Source organism: Hibiscus syriacus, unplaced genomic scaffold (assembly GCF_006381635.1).
Source record: "Hibiscus syriacus cultivar Baekdansim isolate YM2019G1 unplaced genomic scaffold, ASM638163v2 tig00110183_pilon, whole genome shotgun sequence".
Lineage (NCBI taxonomy): Eukaryota > Viridiplantae > Streptophyta > Magnoliopsida > Malvales > Malvaceae > Hibiscus > Hibiscus syriacus.
The window spans coordinates 845,938-871,630 of NW_024062614.1; the positions used below are offsets into that span (position 1 = coordinate 845,938).

General features: G+C 33.8%; 1 protein-coding gene across 1 annotated transcript; it reads right to left on the reverse strand.

Annotated features, from left to right (window-relative positions):
• Positions 1-8,661: 8,661 nt before the first annotated feature.
• LOC120217079 (NDR1/HIN1-like protein 12) lies at positions 8,662-9,483 on the reverse strand. The gene has a single exon (XM_039214296.1). It carries the CDS (start codon positions 9,410-9,412, stop codon positions 8,783-8,785), a length of 630 nt encoding a protein of 209 aa, XP_039070227.1. The 5' UTR covers positions 9,413-9,483; the 3' UTR covers positions 8,662-8,782.
• Positions 9,484-25,693: the final 16,210 nt, after the last annotated feature.

A 25,693-nucleotide genomic window follows, 5' to 3' on the forward strand; every position in this document is an offset into this window, starting at 1 on the left:
AAATGGGTCACGAAAAAAAGAAAATAAAAATATTATTTTCACATTTTTAAAATGTTGGAAAATAATATTTAATGGTTTAATTCCATGTTTTATTTGAATTGTTGGATTACGATGACTGAATTGTAATTTTTGGAAATTACAAGGGCAAAACGATAAAGTGGAAAATTATTTTGTTCATCTTCGACTATTGGAAGATGATAATACTGAGATGATAATACTGAGATGATATGATTTGAATAATGATAAGGATAAGTATCTTGGTTTTATGGTAATTATGAAGTTATATTAAGGGTAAATTGGTAAAATGAATTTTAAATTCATTATATGATAAAGAAAGATGAAGAATTATCAAGGATATTTCTTCATTTTAGCAGCTTGGACGTGGGATAGCTTCCAAGGTAAAAAAAAATTTATTTTCAATTTTTGAGTCAATTCCTTTGGAATTGGAGTTATGCTTTGAAATAGGAAAATGATCTACGCAAAAAACGCTATCATTAGGTACCAATATTTCTTTCTAATCTTGCTGGATTTCAAAGATCTCAAATCTAAGGGTTTATGTTCATGATAGGGATCATGAAATTGATGATGAATCTTGATGTTTTTGAGGTTGTAGATTCATTTTCAAGCTTGATTCATGGTTATAATGTAACATCCTCAATACCGAGTTAGTGATTTAAGTGTAAGATTTTAAAAATTCAGTTATCAAATTAAATAAATCGAAAAGTGAAGGAATTAATTAAAAGATGTTGGTGTAGGATGAATTAATAAGTAAATGAAAGTAAAAGGGTAAAAGGGTCATTGAACAAATAAAAGAATAAAATAATAAATTGTGGGTATTATAATACCCATGTGGATGAATTGAAGAGATAAGAAACTTATCTTCTTCATCTTCTTCTAAACGTGAAGACCCAAGCTTAAGGTAAGAATCTAAACCTTGGTCGTTTCTTTGATTTTTAGCTTGGAAATTGAAGTTTGGATGTTATATAAGCTAAAGGAAAGCTTATATGACATTAAAACAACAAGATAAATGTTTTAGAGATAGATTTGAAAAATGGGTTTTTAGATGAAATTTTGATATGGATGAGTTTTTGAGGTTTGAATAAGATTTTTGACTTGTCAAGAGGTTAATTAAGGAATATAGAGTGTTAGAATTGATTAATAACATGTTTGAAATTTGGGTATGATTCTTAGTTTTAAGAATTTGAATGAAATATTGGAAATAATAAATTGTTGAAATGATAGAAGTTAGTTAAAATGGTTGTAGTTAAGTTTGGTAGTATGAAAGGAACTTTGTATGAGAAAATTTAGTGAAGGGTTGATGATTTTCGGGCTTGAATAGTAAAATTTACAGATTTTGCAGAGGGAACCGATACCCTTGGGGGGGAATCGATTCCCCCTAAAGGAAAAATTGAAATTGGTTTATTAAATTTGTTTAAGTTGTTAGAGGTTAATTGCAAGGTTTAGGATTTTGATAACTGTTTCGAAAATTATGTTCATGTAGATATCGAGCCTAAACGAGTTCCGGAACAAGGGACAAGTAAGATCGATCGAGAGAAAGGCAAAGAGATTTAGGTGAGTGCATATGCATAGCATGATTATAGAAATACATTCAGGTCTAGACTTGTGATAAGTCTAGATTTTATATCTTGATACATGAATAATAATATGACTTCTAAGTGTACATTACTATGATCATATGTTATGTGTGTTATATGCATTGTTTTACCTGATTTATATGATTACATGAAAAGATGATATGAGCTATGTGATAAAGGTAAGAAGTTACACGTCTACGCGATATAAACTACGTGAAATGTAAAAGCCCATGTTATGTAGATGAGAACTATAGGTATAGTTGGCATGCCAAGAGTAGAGGGTCTACGCGGTCCTTCGGGACAAATTCTACGTGGTTCTTTGGGACGTATATGTATTCTTTGGAGCATGTATGATGTCTTTTGAGACATTTACTTGATCTTTGGTATATGTATATGATTCTTAAGGAATTTCTATGTGGTCCTTAAGGACATATTATATGGCACTACGGTGCAATTCTACGTGGCACTTCGGTGCATCTCTACGCGGTCCTTCGGGACAAATTCTACGTGGCACTTCGGTGTAAATTTATATGAGCTGTGGTGACAGCATAGTGCACAACCTCACAGTACTCACATACCTCGGGTTCTCAGTATTGTATCATGGGCTATTGAATCTATTAAACTTACGTAATTTATTATATGAATTTATGATGATTAAATTGAGAAGATTATTGGTAAGGTACATTGTTATGTAGCTTACATTGATTGCATAGATGTTTTCGTTACGTTTCATTTTATTATAACATCATTGTTATATTTCATTGTTATTATTATTATGCCTCACTAAGTCTATGACTTACCGTGTAAGCGATTTACACGTAGGTACGAAGAACCAAGATTAGTAGAAATAGAAGTGGCAAAAACAACAACACTGCTAGAAGATCATATCAGAAGTAATTAATAAAGTATGTATTTTGATTGTGTATAATATGTTGGCATGTAAGAAATGTAATAAGTTGTTAGTACTAACGCTTTGATCGACTTTTCTAATGTTTTGAACGTATTTATGTAAATGTAAATGTAAATGTAAATGTAAATGTAAATGTAAATGTATAGTAATGAACGACTAAATTTTTACGAGTTTTATGTACGTTTTACGAAAATACTGTAGCAGTACTGTAGCAGGGGAATCGATTCCCTGTAGCAGGGTACCGATTCCCTATTTGGAATCTGGAAAATTTTGTGTAATCGGTACTGTAACAGGTTACTGTAGCAGTTACTGTTCACGGTACTGTAGCAGATTGTTGTTCATACGTATTTTTAATGTACATAAATATGTTTTTGCCTAAAATTTTATAATAAACATAATTCAATAATTTATTATAGTATTTTCTTAAAATAAGTTCAAATGTTTTGTTATTTTTGTAAGGAAAAATATTTTAAAAAGGCAATGTGACATCTCAGACTCGTATTCGGATCGGGTACGGGTTGGGTGTTACATATAACATGTTCAATCTTCCTAGAAATAATTCTATGAAATTCAGCCAAATTATAAGTTGGAGAACTTTGTGTTCTGATGAGAATTGATAAGGGACTTGATTGTAGAGATGTTATAAGGTTGATTGAAAGTTGATTTCATGCTTGAATCGAATCAAAATCGAGCAAAATCATGAAAAACCTAGTTTTGTAACTTTAAACCATTAGGCATTGGTCTTAAAGGATGAGAAAAATTATGGAAAAATTATATAAGGTATGAAAATGATATAGAAAATATTCTACAAGCCTTAGAAAAATTTAGGGACCATTTTGTAATTTTTGAAAAGTTAGGGTACTAATTCGACAACTTTGGAAAAGTTGGGGGACCAATTCGACAACTTTGGAAAAGTTGTGAATGATTGTATAATTGTTAAATAGTTGATGTACTACACTGGAAAATGCTGTTTTGGAAGTAAAATGAGTGTTTAGATGTGAAATATGACTATTTTGGAAGTTTGAAAAGATTGGTGATTTAAGTACAACTTCACATAGTTGGGGTACTTAAATGTAATTAAGCCTTTGTAAAAGCAATTGAATGGTAATAATTTGAATACTGGAATTTTTGGTATTAAGAATCTAAGTGATAAAATGGTTCAAGACCATTTTGAGTAAATTGGAAAAGTTGGTTCCAATGTTAAAAGGAATTATTAAGAGTTAAGTATTTTGATAGAAAATGAGTTTCAAGTATATTATGGAGTTATTTTGGGATATGTTTATGTTAGTATAATACTAACATATGTATCATTATGAATTTGTGATTTATACAGATCGTGATTGATTTGTGATCGAAGGAAGTCAAATAGAAAAGGGTCAAGGTGAGTGCAATACATGCATGAAATTATACATGGATGTTTTATACATCATCACGAAGACTTGCGATAAGTCGACCTTGTTTATATCAGCATGATATTATGTCATTTTTATAACTTCGATATGACATTGATATGTCATGTGTGAAATTATAATGCATTGATCATGAATAATGTGATGTTTTACCATGAATATTATTTCGGGTATGAACTGCCCAATGTTAAATGATATTGATATATTTTGCCATGGATGGATCAAATAAAAATAGACTACATACTCAAGTACGTTATTGAGGATTAGTGGTATTAATGGCATGCCATAGAGTCTAGCAGCTGCATATTAGGTAGCACTAGAGTGTCTAGAGAAGACACATAGTGCAGGCCTCAAAGTGTCTAGCGAAGACACGGTACAAAGCACTACGGTGCATTATTAGGTGAGCAAAGCTAGACCTCAGCACTTCGGTGCAATATTTGACTCCTATATCAGGTTCCTCATACAATTATACTTTGGGTTATGGTTTATTGGTTAATAAATGATAAACTAGAAAATAAGCTTACGAGCTTATGGAATAATGGTAAGTATATTGGTAAATAAGCTTACGAGCTTATGAAATAAATGGTAAGAATATTGGTAAAATAAGATTATGAGCTTATGGAATAAATGGTAAGTATATGGTAAAATATTGGATATGCATGTAACATGATCTTATGACATTTTTTTTACATTGAAATTCATGCATGAATTGTATTGCACTGTTTATTGTTTTAAATTGCCTCACTAAGTTTATACTTAGCGTGTGATGATTTTCACGCGTAGGTAAAAAGCTAAGAATAGAGTAAAGAGTACAAGGCACTCCGAGCATCCAAGAATACACTTCAATATCAGTAAGACATCCAATGATGGAATTTTGACTTAGATAGTGTCATGTAATTATTAATGTTCTATTTGTTTTGTTGAACAAATTTAGAAACAAAATGATAACTTTATAATGATGAAAGGTTAAGTTTTTATGAGTTTTATATATTTTGCTGAAGTTACTGTAGCAGTTACTGTAGAAGTGAATAGTGATGAACAGCACTCACGTTAAAAATTTCCAAAATACTAAAGGGGTATCGATACCCTGTTACAGTGTACCGATACCCTCACTGTTCACTGTTCACGATACTATTCATAAAAAAATAAAAAAAACTTTTACTTTAAATTTGTTATAACGAAACATGATTCATATGATATGATATTTTTAGAATATCATTTACCATTTTAAAGAAAATAAATTTTAAATCACTTTTGAATTAGAAATGGTTTTAGAAATTCAGGTGACATCTATAATCTGTATAGGTATAATTATACGGGTTATGGGTCTTACAGACTTTGTGGTCAAAGTCAACGGACAAAGTCAACAGGTTGACTCAGACGGGTTGACTTGGATAGAGTTGACTCGGTGAATGGACCAAACTAGACGAGTCGGGTAGGGTCCGATTCTAGAAATTTCCTTGGACCCAAAACAAGCCCCACGTGCACCCGGCGGCACGTGCAACAGCGATAAGGGCCATTCAATCCCGAAGCATCTACACACCATTTAAACCAAAATCAAACAAAAAATATCAACCAAAATCGAAAAAAAATTAACCAAACTATAAACCTTAAACTTATCCACGATCACCGGTGAAAACGACAACGATGCAGTGACCCATAGGTTGGGTTTTACGCGGAACAAATCGGTGAACCCGTTGGTGACAGCGGTGAGGCTTGACGCTCACCGGTTTGACCGGAATCACCGAAAATGAGCAAAGATCGGGGTTATATTTGATGGGTTTCACGACATGATTTACCGCGAACGACACCGATTCACTACAAACTAGTGGTCGGGTTTTTATCACCGTTCGACGGTGAGTCTATAGGTGGCGTCGGAGCGGCGAACGGTGGTCGGACGACGAGGGGTTAAGGGATTTGGAAATTTAGGGATATTTGGGTTAACTGATCGGGGATAGGAAAGTTTAACTTTCACTTATAAACAAAAATGGACAAATTATGGGTTTTGTCCCCGAATTCCTGTAACTTTCTAAGTTTGCATGAAAATTATGAAAACTTATATTTTGGTCCCCAATTTTTCCCTTGTTACTACCTTAATTCGACACTTTAAATTTAATAAAAATTTAACCCCTAAATTGGGGTGTGACAATTCGGCAAACAACTTTTTACTAAATAAGAGATTTGACTATACATGACCACCGACAAATCAGTAAACAAATGTTGTGAGGGTCTTTGTGTAACTACCAAAACAAAGTATGCGAAAAACGTACCAAAAGTTCAGTGGTGGAACTCAACATTATTTGTTGAGGGGGCCATTCTAAAAAATGTATATATATTAGTTAAAATATTTTACAATCTTCAACTGAAATAAGATTAAAGTTGAATACTTAATAATTTAATTGAAGTCCTCAACTCAAAGAAGATGAACAGTTAAACAGAATAAAAAAAGAATAAAAAAATTTATATCTTGAAATTGGAAATAATAAAAGAGAATATATTGTCATTCATTTAAAAATAAAATAACACTAAAAAAATTGAATGTTAATTCTTTCTAATCAATGATAACCAAATTTTAAAGTAGTAGTTTCTAAATTTTAAAGTAGTATACACTTTTTTACTATAACTAAATTTAATAGCTTATTATATACACTTTTTAAGTTACCAATTTAATAATTTAATATATATATATAAATATATACCAACAATAAGCTTATCTAATGGATGAGACATTATATCCCTTAGCAAGGTTGGTAATTTGGCGTTTGCGAATGAAACAAATTAAATTAAGAGGGTCACTCTCGCTTCTACAATACTCAATCTGAATTAATTGATTAGAAAATTAAATACCAGTAACTATACCATATATATATATATATATATATATATATATATATATATATATATATATATATATATATATATATTACATGTATATAAATACATATATAGCCATGGCCCCCTATAGTCCTATAGTAGTTCTGCTTCTGCAAAAGTAATAAGGATAGTGTTACAAGACATAGAAAACACATATCATAAAGACAAAGATTTTTATTTAAATTTTAAAAAGTTAAAGAAAAAAAGAAAATGAAAGGATTAAAAAATCTAGATTAATATATATATATATATTGAATTGTCATAACAAACTCGAAAGTTAAGTTTGAATTGTCATATTATATTGTCCCTTAAATTTATATTATATATAGAGACACGGTATTAGCATGAACATATGTTGGGTGGCATTGAAATTTTGATTAAATTAAAGAAATTGGAAGGATAAGGACTGATTTTGAGTCCCAAATCACATTACCGACACTTATTACACACTAAACAATTCAAACTTAATTTCTTTAATAACTATCATTGTCTAATTTTATTTTTATTGATCTAATAATTCAAATTAAAATTATTGTATTTTCAAAACCCTTTATTCAAGTTGGCTTTCGTCATCATCGACCACCTCTGACCAGTCATCACCTTTGAACGGGTGCAACAAACAAGAAGCAGTGACTCATTGAATCAGTGGCCATCAACAAAAGATAGCAACAGCTATCATGCCAGACATCAAATTGTGTTTCAAAAGTATTATTTCACTTGTATAAAAGAAAGACAACAAAGAAGTTATCAAAAGTTACCTTCACCGACATCTTTATGCATACAGTTTCAGAGATTACAACAAGAAGTATTAAGCAAAATTAATTGTCACCAGATAAATCCTGCATTTCCAATGGATATTGGGGACTTCACGGATTTTTTAACTGTTGTTATTATGTACCTAAATGCTAGCGTTAATAACGTTAATGACTTAAATTAATAAAAAACAGTTTAAATATCTAAATATATATATATATATATATATATATATATATATATAATCTTTTTTTAATAAATCCGAAACAAAAAGGTACAACTATAAAGGAAAAAGACTAAATTCACACATACAACAAATACGACGGCTTCAGTCCATCCCTATCATTCTTTCTTGTCTATGATACGTTAGACCATGACACACTACCTTATTCATTGATGTATAAATTAAATATATTATTTTAAAACTTTAAATTCTAAAATTATTTAATATTCAAATATATAATTTTTAAAATATCTTATATACTTATAAAATAATATTTGTTTAAATTTTTTCTTATTCATTAAAAATACACATTATAAATATAACTGATCAAATATATATATTCTAAAAAAATAACAATCCTTACTACCATTGAGTGCGCTCAACAAATTCTCACATACATAATCTTTAAAAAATTACTATTACAACAATATAAATCAAACTTGAAATTATAAAAGTAAACTCTTAAATCGAGTGATTATTAATAAATTAAATACCACCGACACCATATTTCAACAATGGAGAATATTTAAAAAAAAATCAAGTTCAAAAGCATATTTCAAAGTGTAGAAATAGACAATAATATCTCTACTAATTGACTTTTTTTTATTAAGTTAAAAGAATTATAAAATAATATTTAACTTAAATACTTTTAATAATTTAATAATAAATATTCAATTATTTATATAATTATTGGTACTTAAACTTATGACCTACATAAACAATAACGATTTTTTTAATATTTAATTATTTCATGCTTTACTAATTGAAAATTAATTCTTATTAATGTCATAATTTTACATTCTTTAAAGAAACTATAGATCTCTAATTGTAGATTTTGCATCTTTTGTTCATTTATTCTATAGCAAAATGTACAAATCGTAAAGATAAATATAAAAAGATATACCAACGGCGTTAAGTAAAGAAAAGGGGAGAGAGATTTAAGATAAAGAGATAAACAAACGATATATTTGACGGCGTTAGTTGCTTCCTCTTCTTTCTTCGTCTTCTTGATTAGTCTTCAGACACTAACGCTGCATCGGGTCACGAGCTGATACTTGATGGCGTTTTCTCCGACGGAGACTCCATTACTTCTGCTACCGAAAGTGATATAAGCGGGACACCTAACGTGAAGATGATACCTTCCGGAAATAAAGGACCCAACTTTCCATCTCACCCGTCCATCAATCTTGATCACCATGAAAACCGACCCGACGGCTTGTTCGGTTTTCAGAGCGGCTGAAAAATCCGGAGCTATAGGGACCATGTTCCCGTATATGAAAGGAGACCAAACGTTGATCTCCTTATGACCCTGGTACGTCGGAGGGAGTGCTGTCCGAAGAGTGATCTGTTGGTTCCTGTAAGTGGCGTAGGTGACGAGCCTGTCGTAGTAGATCCCGATTCGGTCATTTGGGTTTCGGGAAGAAACGGTGACTTGGAAATTGGAGGTGAGGAAATTCGGGGTGGAGGTATTGAAACCGTAGACGGTGGTGTCTTGGAGGATGAAGCGGGGTTTGGTGGGGCGCAGGACTGCCCAAATGATGAGGATTGTGATGAGAACGATGACGAGAAAAACTAGAAGGCAACCGATGATTCTTCCGAGGAGCTTCTGGCGGCCTTTGCCGTGGTTGCCGCAATCCTTGGACGTCATGGTGGGTAGAAAATGCGAGAGAAATGGAGGCCGGTTTTAGAGAGAGTAAAATTTGTAAAATGAAATTAAGCAGATGAAGAGTTGGGTGTATTTGTATTATAATAAAAGGAAATAATGAGAGCTTTTCTTTTAGTTGAAGCGTAATGAATCAATAATTGTATTTAGTACTACTACAACTGTAGTGTACTTAACGGAGTGCTAAGAAAAAATATGGGTAATTATAATTTAGTATCTAAACTCTCAATTTTATTTCGTTTTAACTTAAATTTTCAATTTTTTCAACGTTTGATTTTTGTTTCATTTTAGTACTCATTAAAAACTTTAGGTTAAGTTTTGAAAAAATTAAAAGTTTAGGTACTATCGTAACCGTCCTTCGGGTGGGCCTGAAATCAGGTTCCGACTTAATTTCGATGTGATGGAGTCGCCACCGATCATTTTAAATTATGTTGATCAGACACCCTAGCTTACCTTTTATCTAATCTACGTTTTACCAAACAAAATTCGGATTCGAGAGTCGAATACAGTCAGGGAATGATTAACACCCCTGTACTCTTTCGGTACCTATTTGATTTCTTAGTTGTCTTAATTGCAAAAAATAAAGTTCAAATTAAAATTTGAAAGTTCGATCCAAATTACTTACTTTTGATGAAGTTAAAATTTACCTAAAAAAGTCAAATTAATGTCAAATAAAATAAAATAAGACAAGATAAAAGGGTATTAAATTAAAAGAAAACAATCATTAAAGAAGGATTAAATTGGAAAGAATTTTAAATTGAGGGTCAAATTGATGATAATTGAGAGCTGCAAGGGAAGAAATAAAAGTTAGGAGGTCAATTCACAAAATATAAGAAATAAAAGCGGGGATTAAATCGAATTAATTTAAAATTCAAGGGTAAATTTACAATAGGTGACCAAAATGAATTACACATCAAAAGTGTAGGGATTGCGGAAATAATTTAAATTTTTGCTAATTACACCAAGGTCCCCCTATAAATAGCCTTTAACACACCCAAAAATATCATTTTCACCCAACTTAAAAAAAATTCTCCACTCTCTCAGCACTCTCAACCTTTCCCCTTAACCGGCCATGGGCCGGTCACACTCCGGCGAAACCCCCACCATCACGTCCACCGTCGACCGCCGCTCCGGCCACTACCACCTGTGGTCGAAAAAACTAAACTCACCTAAAATGTTCTCCTCGTCCCCTTAAGTTTAAAACTGAGGCCTAAATCCCCTAAAAATACCCCTACCGGCGTAGATTTAAACGCAAAGATCAAGGCTTTACTTTTTTCGATGAGACATTTTTGCTTTCCCGACGACCTTTTACCTTCTGATGAAACTCCTCTGCGTCCTGGTGTTCTCCCACGAAACAAAGTTTTAAACTTTATTTTTCTTTACTTTCGGTTTCGAAAGTTTTCATCTTTGGGTTTCGAACGTTTACCGAATACTTATTTTTTGTTGTTAATGGCTTTTGTTGCTCAGATGTTTCTTGTTCGCATTTACTGTTGGTATTTGGCTGATCGGTTTTCTTGGTATATTCCCCGTCGTGTTTCCTCTCTGGTTGTTGTGGTATTTATATAGCCCTCGGTCGGGGCTGTTTTCGGTTAATTCGGGGGTCGTTCTCCCCGTTTCGATTTATTTGGGCCGCTCGATTGTTCTTGTCGCCGGAAATCCCGGGATGGTTCAGTCTCGGGTTGCTTGAATTGGAATCTTGGCCGGTCACTGGCGCGTGGCCTCTACGCGTGCTATTTGCTTCTTCGTGCGGCGCCCTTCCTTTGATACAAAACCCTAACCGGTTTGGGCTGACAGGTTAGTTTGGCTCGGTTGATCTCCTTTGCTAGACTGGACTCTTTGGACCTGAAAAAATAAATAAATAATAATATATATAAATATAATAATAATAATAAAGAAAGAAAGAAATAATATAAATAATATAAATAATATTAATATAATATATAAGGTAATGAAAATATATGAACATATAATATATAAGTATATTAACTATATAAAGTATATTAACTATATAATATATTATGTTTTCAAAATACGTTTTCAAAATTATATTATATACGTTTTCAAAACCATATGTTTTCAAAAATGTTTTCAAACCCATACGTTTTTAAAAATGTTTTCAAAACTATATATTATATACGTTTTCAAAAACCTTTTTTTTAAAAAACTATATATTATATGTTGTTTTAAATAAATTTCCAAAAACTATATATCATATATTTTCAAAAACAATATTTAAGACCTCGGACGGAAATAAGTGTCTATAGCTGCCCCTCTTTGCCCATTTATCATGAAACAAGAAATTAGGCAAAGATAAAGGGACACAAATTTTCGTTCGGGTAATTGCAAGTAAGCTTGCTATCGATCTCTGAGTTTGAAATATTTATCGAATATCCTCCATCGCAGAGTTGAAATTCAACTTAAAAATAGGAGATGACTTCCTGTTGTGGAGTTGTATTATGGGTGACTTGAGTTAATCTTGAGATGTATTTGAACACAATATCCTTCATCATGAAGTTGAAATCGTGGTTGACCCCTTCGTCCTGAAGTTGAGTCAGTCGAGCATGACATCCTTCGTTGTGAAGTTGAAATCTAGCTCGATATCTGGAGTAGGAGAAAAATCCTCGTCGTCTTCTTCAAGCCCAATACCCTTCGTTGTGAAGTTGAAATTTAACTAAATGACCTTAGTTGAGGGATAGTTCTTTGTTGTTACAGATGACTCATTCGTTGTGAAGTTAAGTCGATTTATTGGGCTTGATATCCTTCGTTATGAAGTTGAAATCGTAGGTGACTCATTCGTCGTAAAGTTGAGTCCAAATTGAATATATTTGCCTTGGGCCAGATATCATTCATTATGAAGTTGAAATTCAACTTGGATAGGCTGCATTGTTTTTAATCTTGAGCTTTCTTCGAGTTCAATATTCTTGAAATTGACTCCGACAAAAATATGAAAAATTATGCATATATGTGATGCTATGGATGCAATGTTCTTATGTATGCCTAAAATGCATATGTAACATATGTTATTTTAGGGTTTAGAGAGAAATCTCAATCTCTTGCTGTTATTTCGGATGACTCTTGATTCTTGAATCTTGAATTTTAGATCCTTGATCTTGGATTCTTTAACGGGCTTTGATATGATATACACTCCGGGAACTTGCAAAAAGAAGTTTTACTTCTAGTCTTGATTTAAACAATGCCTTCTTATTTGCAATGAACTAGCCTTCAAGTCATTCTTTCGAGTATGGTGTAAGAACCTTTATTAGCTTCCGAACACCTGAATTTTCAGGAAATCTTTGTGCAGTAATACACAATGATCTTTTCCAAATGTGAATAAATTATTCTTACTTAAATTCAATGGAAGATGCTAAAAAATAATTAATTTTCATTTTGAGAAATAAAAATATTTATTTACGAGGATGCATGGAAAACATTATGAAAAGTCAAGATATACATGAATACAAGTACATGCCCTATATCTTGATAATGCAGACGCTGTTGAACTGGTGCATCGTTAAGTGACTTTTGAGTGTAACTTTTGTCAAGAGGACTTCAAAGATGTGACAATGTTTGGAAGAGAGCGTAGTTCCTCCCAAATTAGTAAATTTCCTGTGGACTTGGACGTCACGATGTTTTATTACCTTGATCCGGGACCTTCTCATGCGTGAATCCTGTATCATATCCAAGCTGCCCTTTTCGGGTTTTCAACTTGGATCCTCCATTGGTTTCAAGATGCCTTTTGCTAGTTTTCATCTTGGACCCACCTTATTTTTTGTCTTTGTTTTTTTCTTTCTTTTCAAATTTAGAGCGTCCTTTCGGGTTTTCACTCTAAACGTTATATATATATATATATTGAAATTCAACTTTGGGCGCCCTTCCGGGTTTTCACCTTAAGCGAAATACTTCTTGAATATGTCAAAATTAATGAGATTAGGTAGTTTAGACCTGTCCATTTCAGTCAAGATCAGCGCTTCTCTGAAGATGGCCTTTTTTACGACATAAAGCCCTTCCTAATTTGGCATCCATTTTCCTCTGAAGTCTTTTTGGATTGACAATATCTTTTTCAGTACAAGATCTCATTCATGGAATACTCTTGGGCGCACCTTCTTGTTATGTGCTCGAATCATTCGTCTTTGGTAAAGTTGACCTTGGTGAATGGATTTCAACTTTTTTTTCTTCTGTTAGGTTCAATTGATCATATCCAGTTTGCACCCATGATCCATCATCCAATTTAACTTCTGACAAAACCTGGAGTGACTGGATCTCCACCTCAATGGGCAATACTTCCTCTATCCCATATGCTAATGAAAATAGGATTATCCCAGTCGAAGTTTGTACCGAAGTTCGATAAACAAACAAAGCAAAAGGTAATTTCTCGTGTCAATCCTTGTATGTCTCAGTCGTTTTCTCCACTATTTCTTGATATTTTTGTTTGCTGCTTCTACCGCTCCATTCATCTTCAATCTATAAGCAGTAGAGTTATGATGATTTATGTTAAATTGTTCACAAGTATCATCCATCATCTTGTTGTTCAAGTTTGTTGTATTATCGATAATGATTATTTCGAGTAAACCATACCGACATATGATCTCTTTTTTTAAGAAATTGAAAATAGTGGACTGAGTGACACTGGCATATGATGCAGCTTTCACCTATTTGGTAAAATAGTCAATTGTTACAAGAATGAACCGATGACCATTTAAAGCTTTTGGATGGATTTGTCCAATGACATCCATGCCCCACATAGAAAAGGGTCACGATGCCATCATCACGTGAAGAGGACGAGGTAGAACATTTATTTTAACCCTATAGATTTGGCACTTATGACATCTTCTAGCATAGTTAGTGCAGTCACTCTCCAATGTAGACCAGAAGTATCCACATCTCATAACTTATCTTGCCATCATATGTCCGTTTGCATGAGTTCCACAAATTCCATCATGTACTTCCTCCAATATCATCATTGCTTCTTCTACATCTATACATCTTAATAAGACTTGATCATGGCTTTTCTTGTAAAAGACTTCTCTGTCAATAACATATACGACCGTCATTCTTCTGATTATTCTTTTGTCAGTTTCGGTGGCTTCTTCTGGATATCTTTGATTATTAATGTATTGCAAAATGTCGTGGTACTAAGGTTTAGTGTCTTTTATTTCTTCGATTTGGTAACAATGAGATGGGTACTCATATGACTGCATGTTAATTGGCATCATGTCAGATTCCCCGCCAGCTTTGAATGATGTTGCCAAGGTAGTTAAGGCATCGACCATTCGATTTTCTTCTATAAGCACATAGTGGAAAGTGACTTCGTCAAACTTTTTGAGTAGATACAATATGAGCTTTCTGTATTCCACCAGCTTGGTATCTTTCGTCTCCCACTCTCCTCAGAGTTGATAAAATCTCCATATACCCGCAAAGTATTTATATTGTAACAACCTCAATACCGGGTTAGTGACTAAATTGTAAAACTTCATAATTTGGTGACTAAAGTAGAATAATTGAATAGTATTGTAATTTGGTATAGGGTTAAATTGTAAGGAAGATGAAATTGAAGGATAGAATAGTCATTTGTATGGAAAATAATTAAAGAAGAGATATATATTAGCTACACGTGGAAGAAAATGAAGCAAAACACAAGGTTCCATAGTTCTCTTCTTCTTTTCTTTCTCCACACGTGAAGGGGTCAAAACAAAGGTGAGATTTCTCATGAGCTAATTGTTTGCTGAATTTAAGTTTTGTTTTGATCATTAGATGCTAATTAAGCTTAAGTTACTTTAAAATAACAAGATTACGGGTGTATGAAGAATTCAAGATTAAGAGTTCTTGAATGGAATTTTGAAATAGAGTTCATATTTAGAATTGGAGGTTGAATTTGACTTGTCATCGACTTAATTAAGACATACGAAGTGTTAGAATTAGATTTAGAACATGTTGGAATTTGAGTGAGATTTTTGAATTCTATGTGGAGGATTTGATTTTTAAGTTTAAGAGGTATTGAATGGGTATAAATTAGTTTAAGTAGGTGTATGCAAGTTAGAGATATTAAAGGAAGTGAAATATGAAGTGTTGAGCTAAAAAGGAAGTAAATTTCGTGCTCAAAATGTAATTTCTGGGTAGAGGGTATCGGTACCTTATGAAGGTGTATCGATACCCCCCTTGAACGAAAAATAACAGAATGTAATAAGGGTATCGATACCCTATAGGGGGTATCGATACCCCCCTTAAGATGAAATTTTCAGATTGCTGTAGGGGTACCGATACCCTATGGGGTATCGATACCTATTATAAATGAGAATGGAAATTACCTTTCCTTAAGCTTAAGAATTGGAAGTTTAAAGTATACAATTGGATTACTAATTTGTATAAATGTATAATTATGTAGATAGTGAATGTAATCTTGTTCCAGAATAATCAAAGGGTTAGGATCGAGTCAAATCAAGCAAGGCTAAGGTGAGTGCATATCCTAGATAGAATTGTATTGAGATAAGACTTGCGATAAGTCTATCTCTTATAATTGAATTTATGATTCTATATTCATGCACATGTATACATATATATGTGTTAATGTTATAGTGATTTCATGCATAATTCATTCACAATTTAACATGATATTATATGATTGAATGCCATTATCAGAGAATCCTTCCAGGTATGTGAAATAATGGAAATGATCATATGAAGTGACTTATGTGCTTACATGGACAGTGATGAAAGAGATATGAAATAAGAAATGTATTGGTAATTAAGCCCATGTTATTTAATATGAGAACTCTAGGTATAATTGGCATGCCAAGAGTCGAGGGATTATCAGTGGTCCTTCGAGACATAGTGGTCTTTCGGGACATAGTGGTCCTTCGGGACAAATACTCAGTGCCCCTAGTGGGATTTTATTCGAGCTTTAGAGACAATATTGTGCACAACCTCAGTGTACTTGCATACCTTCTATTCTCAATAATGTATATGGGCATTCAAACATAAATTAAAGGAAAACTCTTATGAAACATAATTGTTCATTCATGCATATCATACTTATATGTCATAATGTGATATCTACAGGTGCATTGCAATGTCTTAGTGGATTAATAGTAGTGTGTATTCATGATATTATTGTTGTATGTTTATTTTATGCCTCACCTCACTGTACTCACGTACTTTTTGTTCTCAATAATGTGCATGGGCATTCAAAGATAAATTAAAGAAAACTCTTATGAAACATAATTGTTCATTCATGCATATCATACTTATATGTCATAGTGTGATATCTACAGGTGCATTGCAATGTCTTAGTGGATTAATAGTAGTGTGTATTCATGATATTATTGTTGTATGTTTATTTTATGCCTCAATAAGTTTGTGACTTAGCGTGTAAGTGATTTACACGTAGGTACCAAGAATTCAGAAGAGCATAAATAGGGGTGACAAGAACATCATCATTGCTAGAAGATCATATCAGAAGTAACTAAGAAAGTATGCATTTTGATTGTGTATAATGGGTTGACATGTAAGAAAAGTGTTAGCTATAAATGCTCTGATCGATTTTGTCTTGTTTTGGTTAACTTATGTAAAGTAACAATGTTATTTTAATGAAAGTTTTAAATTTCCTTGATTTTCGTCAATAGTCAAAGTTTGAAAAGTCAATGTGACACCTCATACTCGTATCCGGGTCAGGTACGGGTTGGGGTGTTACATTTAATGGTATCAGAGCTACGGTTTAGTCGATTCTCGGCATAAACCGAAGTCTAGAGAGTCTTATAATGTATACATGCCAACAAAATAGTGAAAACTTTTGATCTGATAAAATAATAAGTATGTTGTTTTGCTAATAGGACGATATGGGTATGTTTTTATAGATGTCCGGACATGGTAGCTCTAGAAGTGAAGCGGGAGACGATAGGCCTGCTGAAAGCAGTAATTCACCAGCCCTGGCCGGGCAGAGTGAAGATCAGGCACCCTCTGGAGTGCCTGTGAGTGATCAAGATGTGTTCTTCAAAACACTGGACGCTGTCTTGGTGCGTAACCAACCTTCTGCTACTTCAACTCTGAGAATGAATGTTGCAAAAGAGTTGAAGGGTTTAGGAGCACCAGAGTTTGGAGGTTAAGCCGAAGAAGGTCCTGTTGCTGCGGACCTTTGGCTTAATGACGTGAAAATTATGCTTGAGGGACTTTATTATTCTGATGTTGACAAGCTGGATGGAGTAGTCTCCTTACTCCGAGGGCAAGCAAGGATTTAGTGGACCAAAGTTACCTTGAGAATGACAAGTGATCAGGTAACTTGGTCCTTGTTCTTAGAAGAGTTTAAGCATAAATATATCGAAGATCAGTTCATTTGACAAATGAAGCAAGAACTCATGAATCTGAAGCAATGAAATCGTACAGTGTATGAGTATGAATGTGAATTCAATAAGTTAAGCCGCTTCGCTCCTTAGTTAATTCATATAGAGAAGGATTCTTGCGAGTGGTTTGTTGAGGGATTGCGTCCTCGTTTGGAAGAGATGTTTATTGTGTTGAATTTATCTTCATTTCAAGAAGTGGTGAATCGTCCTAAAGCTCTGGAAAAAGATCAGAATGAGAGGTTCAGAGATTCTCAAGCTCAGACATCGAAAAGATCATGTGCATCATCGAGTATTGCACCATTAAAAAGGGGCAAAGATGTTGGTTCTCGACCCCAAATGAGATCAGAGTCTGTGGTATCCTTCGCAAGGGGATCAAATATGATGAGGGGATGACAAACACAATCAGTGGCATCTGGAGATGGGAAATCTAATCCGAGTCAAGTTTAACCATGTCCATATTGTGGAAAGAATCACTCGGGGATTTGCAGGATGATTTTTGGAGTCTGCTTTAAATATGGGGACACCGGGCATTTTGCTTGGGATTGTCCCATGTTAGCTGGTGAATCTGCTCAGCCAGAGAGGTCTGCCTTGGCTACCCAAAGTGGAAGAGGTAGAGGTCGAGAAAGAAGTCAATCAAAGTCATCGGCTCCACAAAAGATACGTTCTACAGCTCGTGTGTATAATCTTAAGACTAGTGAGGATCGAGATGACCCATAGATAATAGTATGTATTTTTTAGTTGTATGACAAGAATATGTTTGTACTGATTGATTTAGGGTCTATGTATTCTTATATTTACAGTAAGTCAGTGAGATAATTGAATATTCCGTTAGAAGCTATTAGTAGTGAGGTAATAGTGACAAATCAATTAGGGCACAATGCTCGAGTCAATATGATGTGTCCAGGGTGTCCCATACGGATTCAGAGAATTGAATTCCCTGCTAATCTGATGGAATTACCTTTTGACGAATTCAAGGTGATACTGGGAATGGACTAGTTATATCATTACTATACTAATGTTGATTGTAGACTAGGAAAAGTAACGTTGAGAAGTCCAGAAGGTATAGAAGTCATTGTATGTAGTGAAGGATGGAGCCCATTGGCTAATGTAATATCAGTGATGTCGACAAAGAAGTTATTGCTACAGGGATGTCACGAGTTTATTGCTAGTATACTGGATGTTAGAGCTAAAGAGAAGGGGATTGAACAAATTCCTATAGTCAGAGAGTTTTTCGACGTTTTCCCTGTAGAATTACCAGGTTTGCCTCTAGACAGAGAGGTAGAATTTCATATTGAAGTAATGCCAGGAACTGCACATATTGCCATGTCACCATACAGAATAACCCTAAAAGAGTTATAAGAATTAAAGATCTAATTACAAGAATTACTGGATAAAGGGTTTATCAGACCGAGTGTCTCACCATGGGGAACTCCAGTTTTGTTCGTCAAAAAGAATGATGGATCCATGTGTCTTTGCATTGATTATAGACAACTCAATAAAGTGACCATCAAGAATAAGTATCCCCTCCCCCAAATTGATGATTTATTTGATCAGTTAAAGGGAGCTTCAGTGTTTTCGAAGATTGAATTCTTAGCTCATGAGAAGATGGGTGGAATTCTTAAAGGATTACGATTTAGTAATCGATTTCCATCCGGGGAAAACAAATGTGGTAGCAGATACTTTAAGTCGAAAGGTGTTTGCAGTCTTACGAGTTTTGGATGTCAGACTATTGTTAAGCAGAGACAGTGCAATATGTACAGAGTTAACTCTGAAGCCATCATGGCTAGATCGAATTAAAGAAGTACAAGCTAGAGATGAAAAGTGTTCAAAGAAGCTACAACAGATAAGGAATGGAGAGGTTACGAATTATGAATTGAAGACTGATGGAAACCTATATTATCAAGGGAGGCTAGTGATTCCTGATAATGTTGAATTGAAGAAAGACTTGTTAACGGAAGCTCACTGTAGCCCATTGACCATGCATCCTGGAGGAAACAAAATGAATATGGATCTCAAGAGTCGATATTGGTGGCCTGGAATGAAGAGTGACATTACGGAATTTGTATCTAAGTGTTTGACTTGTCAGCAAGTCAAAGCTGAGCATCAGGTTTCGTCAGGATTATTGCAACCAATTTCGATTCCTCAGTGGAAATGGGAGAATATAATAATGGATTTTGTAACGAGGTTACCTTTAACTCTAAACAAAAGAGATTCAATCTAGGTGATCATAGATAGATTGACTAAGTCAGCTCATTTTATTCAGGTGCAGACTGATTTCTCCATTGATAAATACGTTGAGTTATATATTAAAGAGATTATTAGATTTCATGGAGTGCCTGTTTCCATAGTTTCTGATCGGGACCCTCGATTTACTTCGAGATTCTGGAAGACCTTGCATGGAGCATTAGGCACTCGACTGAATTTTAGCACAACATTCCATCCTCAAACAGATGGACAATCTAAGCAAACTATCCAGATTCTGGAGGATATGCTGAGAGCATGTGTTATAGAACTCAAAGGATTGTGGGAAAGACACTTGCCACTTGTAGAGTTTGCTTACAATAATAGTTATCAATCAAGCATCAAAATCGCACCCTATGAGGCTCTTTATGGAATGAGATACGTACACCCCTAAATTGGTTTGAGCTTAAAAATAAAGAAGTTCTTGGTCCTGAGTTGATCCAAGAAGTTGAAGAAAAGGTCCAAATAATTCAAAGTAATCTCAAAGCAGAAGTTGATAGACAAAAATTGTATGCAGACCTAAAAAAAGGAATTGAGTTTCAAGTCGGAGATAAAGTGTTTTTAAAAGTGTCTCCATGGAAGAAGGATTTGTGGTTTGGCCGAAGAGGAAAGTTGAGTCCTCAGTTCATTAGACCTTATGAGATCGTAAAGAGAGTTGGACTAGTGGCATATCAACTAGCGCTGCCACCTGAAATGGAAAAAATCCATGATGTCTTTCATGTCTCAATGCTTCGGAAATATCGATCTGATCCCTCCCACATTGTGACTCCAGAAGAGATCGAGATTCAACTGAATTTGACGTATGAGGAAGAACCGGTTCAAATCTTAGCTCATGAGATTAAACAACTAAGGAACAAGATTATTCCATTAGTTAAAGTCTTGTGGAGGAATCACAAGATAGAGGAAGCAACGTGGGAACGTGAAGATGAGAACATGAGGATTCAGTACCCCCATCTCTTTGCATAATGAAAATTCGAGGATGAATTTTCTTAAGGGGAGATTTGTAATTGCCTCAATACCGGGTTAGTGACTAAATTGTAAAACTTCAGAATTTGGTGACTAAAGCAGAATAATTGAATAGTATTGTAATTTGGTATATGGTTAAATTGCAAGGAAGATGGAATTGAAGGATACAATAGTCATTTGCATGGAAAATAATTAAAGAATAGATACATATATTAGCTACACGTGGAAGAAAATGAAGCAAAACACAAGGTTCCAGAGTTCTCTTCTTCTCTTCTTACTCCACACGTGAAGGGGTCAAAACAAAGGTGAGATTTCTCATGAGCTAATTATTTGCTGAAATTTAAGTTTTATTTTGATCACTAGATGCTAATTGAGCTTAAGGAAAGCTTAAGTTGCTTTAAAACAACAAGATTAAGGATGTAGGAAGAATTCAAGATTAAGAGTTCTTGAATGGAATTTTGAAATAGAGTTCATAACTAGAATTAGAGGTTAAATTTGACTTTTCATCGACTTAATTAAGACATACGAAGTGTTAGAATTAGATTTAGAACATGTTGGAATTTGAGTGAGATTCTTGAATTCTGTGGAGGATTGGATTTTTAAGTTTAAGAGGTATTGAATGGGTATAAATTAGTTTAAGTAGGTGTATGCAACTTAGAGATATTAAAGGAAGTGAAATATGAAGTGTTGAGCTAAAAAGGAAGCAAATTTCATGCTCAAAATGTAATTTCTGGGCAGAGGGTATCGGTACATTTTGAAGGTGTATCGATACCCCCCCCATTAAGATGAAATTTTCAGATTGCTGTAGGGGCACCTATTATAAATGAGAATGGAAATTACCTTTCCTTAAGCTTAAGAATTGGAAGATTAGAGTATACAATTAGATTACTAATATGTATAAATGTATAATTATATAGATAGTGAACATAATATTGGTCCAGAACAATCGAAGGATTAGGATCGAGTCAAATCAAGCAAGGCTAAGGTGAGTGCATATCCTAGATAGAATTGTATTGAGATAAGACTTGCAATAAGTCTATCTCTTATAATTGAATTTATTATTCTATATTCATGCACATGTATACATATATATGTGTTAATGTTATAGTGATTCCATTCATAATTCATTCATAATTTAACATGATATTATATGAATGAATGCCATTATCAGAGAATCCTTCCAGGTATGTGAAATAATGGAAATGATCATATGAAGTGACTTATGTGTTTACATGGACAGTGATGAAAGAGATATGAAATAAGAAATATATTGATAATTAAGCCCATGTTATTTAATATGAGAGTTGTAGGTATAATTGGCATGCCAAGAGTCGAGGGATTATCAGTGGTCCTATGGGACATATTGGTCCTTCGGGACATAGTGGTTCTTCGAGACAAATACTTAGTACCCCTAGTGGGATTTTATTCGAGCTGTGGTGACAGCATTGTGCACAACCTCAATGTACTCGTGTACCTTCTGTTCTCAATAATGTACTTGGGCATTCAAAGATAAATTAAAGGAAAACTCTTATGAAACATAATTGTTCAATCATGCATATCATACTTATATGTCATAGTGTGATATCTCTAGGTGCATTACAATGTCTTAGTGGATTAATAGTAGTTTGTATTCATGATATTATTGTTGTATGTTTATTTTATGCCTCACTAAGTCTGTGACTTAGCGTGTAAATGATTTACACGTAGGTACCAAGAATTCAGATAGGGGTGACAAGAACAACATCATTGCTAGAAGATCATATAGAAGTAACTAAGAAAGTATGTATTTTGATTATGTATAATGGGTTGGCATGTAAGAAAAGTGTTAGTTACGAATGCTTTGATCGATTTTGTCTTTTTTTGGTTAACTTATGTAATGTAACAATGTTATTTTAATGAAAGTTTTAAATTTCCTTGATTTTCATCAAGAGTCAAAGTTTGAAAAGTCAAAGTGACACCTCAGACTCGTATCTGGGTCGGGTACGGGTTGGGGTGTTACATATATTATGTCCGATAGCAGCTCGAATCCCTAAGACACAAGCTTCATACTCTACCATGTTATTAGTGCAATCAAAGTTCAATCTACTAGTGAACGGGTAATGATTTCTGTTGAGTTAATCGATTGACGGAATTGGCCAAGAGGGGGTGAATTGCCAATAAAAATTTTGGTGGAAGCTTTTGCAGAAAATCGAAAGAAATTGCACAGCGATTTAGAGTGGTTCGACTTTCTCAACCAAAGTCTACGTCCACTACCTTAGCTATCCACACTAGGATTTTCCACAAATTCACTAATTTGTCTTTCTTTTCAGGACAAAGAGTAACCTTACAAACCCTTAAGAATTATACCCCAAATTCTTGAGAACATTCTCTCCCAAAGAGAACAATACAAATTTGCAAACTTACAAGGAAATCCTCAAAAGGTAGATTGTTTGCACAATTCTAGAACAAAGAAAAGAACACCCAATAATGAATACAATTGAACACAATAAGTTTTCTTGAAAGCAAAATGAATATTGAATGAAAAATAGGCTTGAAATGCTCAAACTTTAGGTTTGATGCTTTCTCTTTGATTCTCTTTTGATTCTAGTTGCTTGATGTTTCTTGTTTTTGATCAATGGCTTCTAAGCTTGTTTAAATACACCTTGAATCACTTCTGAATGTTGGGGATCATTAATGAAGATAATATAGTCGTTTTAGTGTGAAATCAATTAATAAAACAGTTTGGAGCGTGGGGGGAATCGGTACCACTTAAAGGGAATCGGTTCCCTAAGTGTAAAATTCAAATATTTCGACCGTTAAACAGGGGGAATCGATACCCCCTGGGAGGGAATCGGTTCCCTCCGAGCATACTGGAATTCTCGGAGCCAAACCATTCAGGGGGAATCGGTACCCCCTTGGGGGGGAATCGGTTCCCTCTGAGCAATCTGGAATTTTTGGCTTTTAGATAGTTCTAAATATTTTGTAAAATCGTTTTGAAATTATTTTAAGATTAAAACTTAATTTTACACTTGAGTAAGGATTAAAAATGACATTTAAAAGATTTGGAGTAATATTTTGATATTCGAATAATTATATCGAATATACTTAGAAAATCTTTTTTGAAAATCTTAAAATTCATTTAACTTAATTTGTTATATCGAAATATCTAAATGTTTTCAAAAATCTCCCCCTTTTTGATATAACAAAACATTTTAGTAATTTTAAGATTTTGAATTCAAGTTTTGAAATTACCCCCCCATACTTTAACACTTTTCCCATTTAAAATAACACTTCTCCCATTTAAAACATTTAACACTTCTCCCCCTTTTTGTTAAATCAAAAAGACCCGTAAAAGATTTTAAACAAGATTTTTGAAATCATTTAGCCAATTGATTATATATAGTTTAAGCTGCTAAGATCACAATCAAGAGAAACGTTAGCCATTAGTTTCATAATCAATATTCATAATTAATGTGACATGGTAAAATTAGTTATATATCTAACATGATGTAAATGATGCAATAATGAATAAATTTAACCACACTAAATATATAAGTTCAAACATCCAAACAAATCGAAAGTCTAACAATCCACAAAATCAAACATTCCAAAATATTCAAAATGTTGAAACAATAATCTTTTAGTTCAAAGTTCTAAAGCTAAACACAGAATCAAACATCCAGATCGGGAGGAGGAAAATGAGCTCGCATAGCGGTCATCTCATGTGAGAGTGCATCAATACGTTCATTCATCGAAACGTTGTTTGTGCGCATCTCTCGGATAATTTCTAATTGTTGAGCTCCCATTGTGGATAAATGAGACTCTATAGAAGTAAAGCGCGAATCCATGGTAGCATATCGGAAATCGAATGTCTCCATAAAAGATTAAAATATGGAGGCATTTGATGCGTTTGTTGTGCTTGCTCCTCGGGCTGTTCAGGCTTATCTTCTGCTTCATCGATGTCTCGCATTAATTGTTCAAGCTCGAGATTGTCGTCAGCTTCTGGTTGAGCTCGTGAAGAACTAGCTCCCAGAGTATTTTTAGAAGATCGAACCTATTCACCGATTTCCTTATCCTTTATCCATCCTGCTCTCGTTAAGGAAAGAAGATTAATTTGTTTTTTAGAGGAAAGGAGGCATCTAGACCTACTCTAAGCCCGGCTTTAGAAAATAGATTACTCAAAATACAACCGTAAACTAGAGATGAACAAAGTTTCCTGTTAGGAACAAGATTTACGGTTTCAACAATTTCAACAAAAATGATCAGAGGTAGGTTTATTTTAATACTATTTTCGAAAAAATGTAACCACCAAAGATCCAAGGCTCTAAGAGTATTTCTATTTCTATCTAGAACTAATTAAAACTAGTCCTATGTTCAAAATCAATGAAATAGAGAGTTTAGAAAAAAAATTACCTTGAAAGATGAGATTGAGTGGATTTTGATGTTGTTTGCACGATTTTAATGATGCTAGCAGGTTTAGAAGATGATATTTGAAGAGAATTCCGATTAAAAACGTTGTTTTGAGGCAAAGTGGAGATTTGAGAGAATGGAGAGGAAAAACGGCGTGAAGAGAGAAAGAGGATTTGAGGCAAAAACAAGGGTTCTGCCCGATAAAACCAGAACCCTAGGGGGATATCGATTCCCCTAAAGGGGGAATCGGTTCCTCTTCAAAGGGGGGATCGGTTCCCTCATGGGGGTATCGATTCCCTCTGCACCAAAATGCTAAAATCAAATTTTAAACACTCAA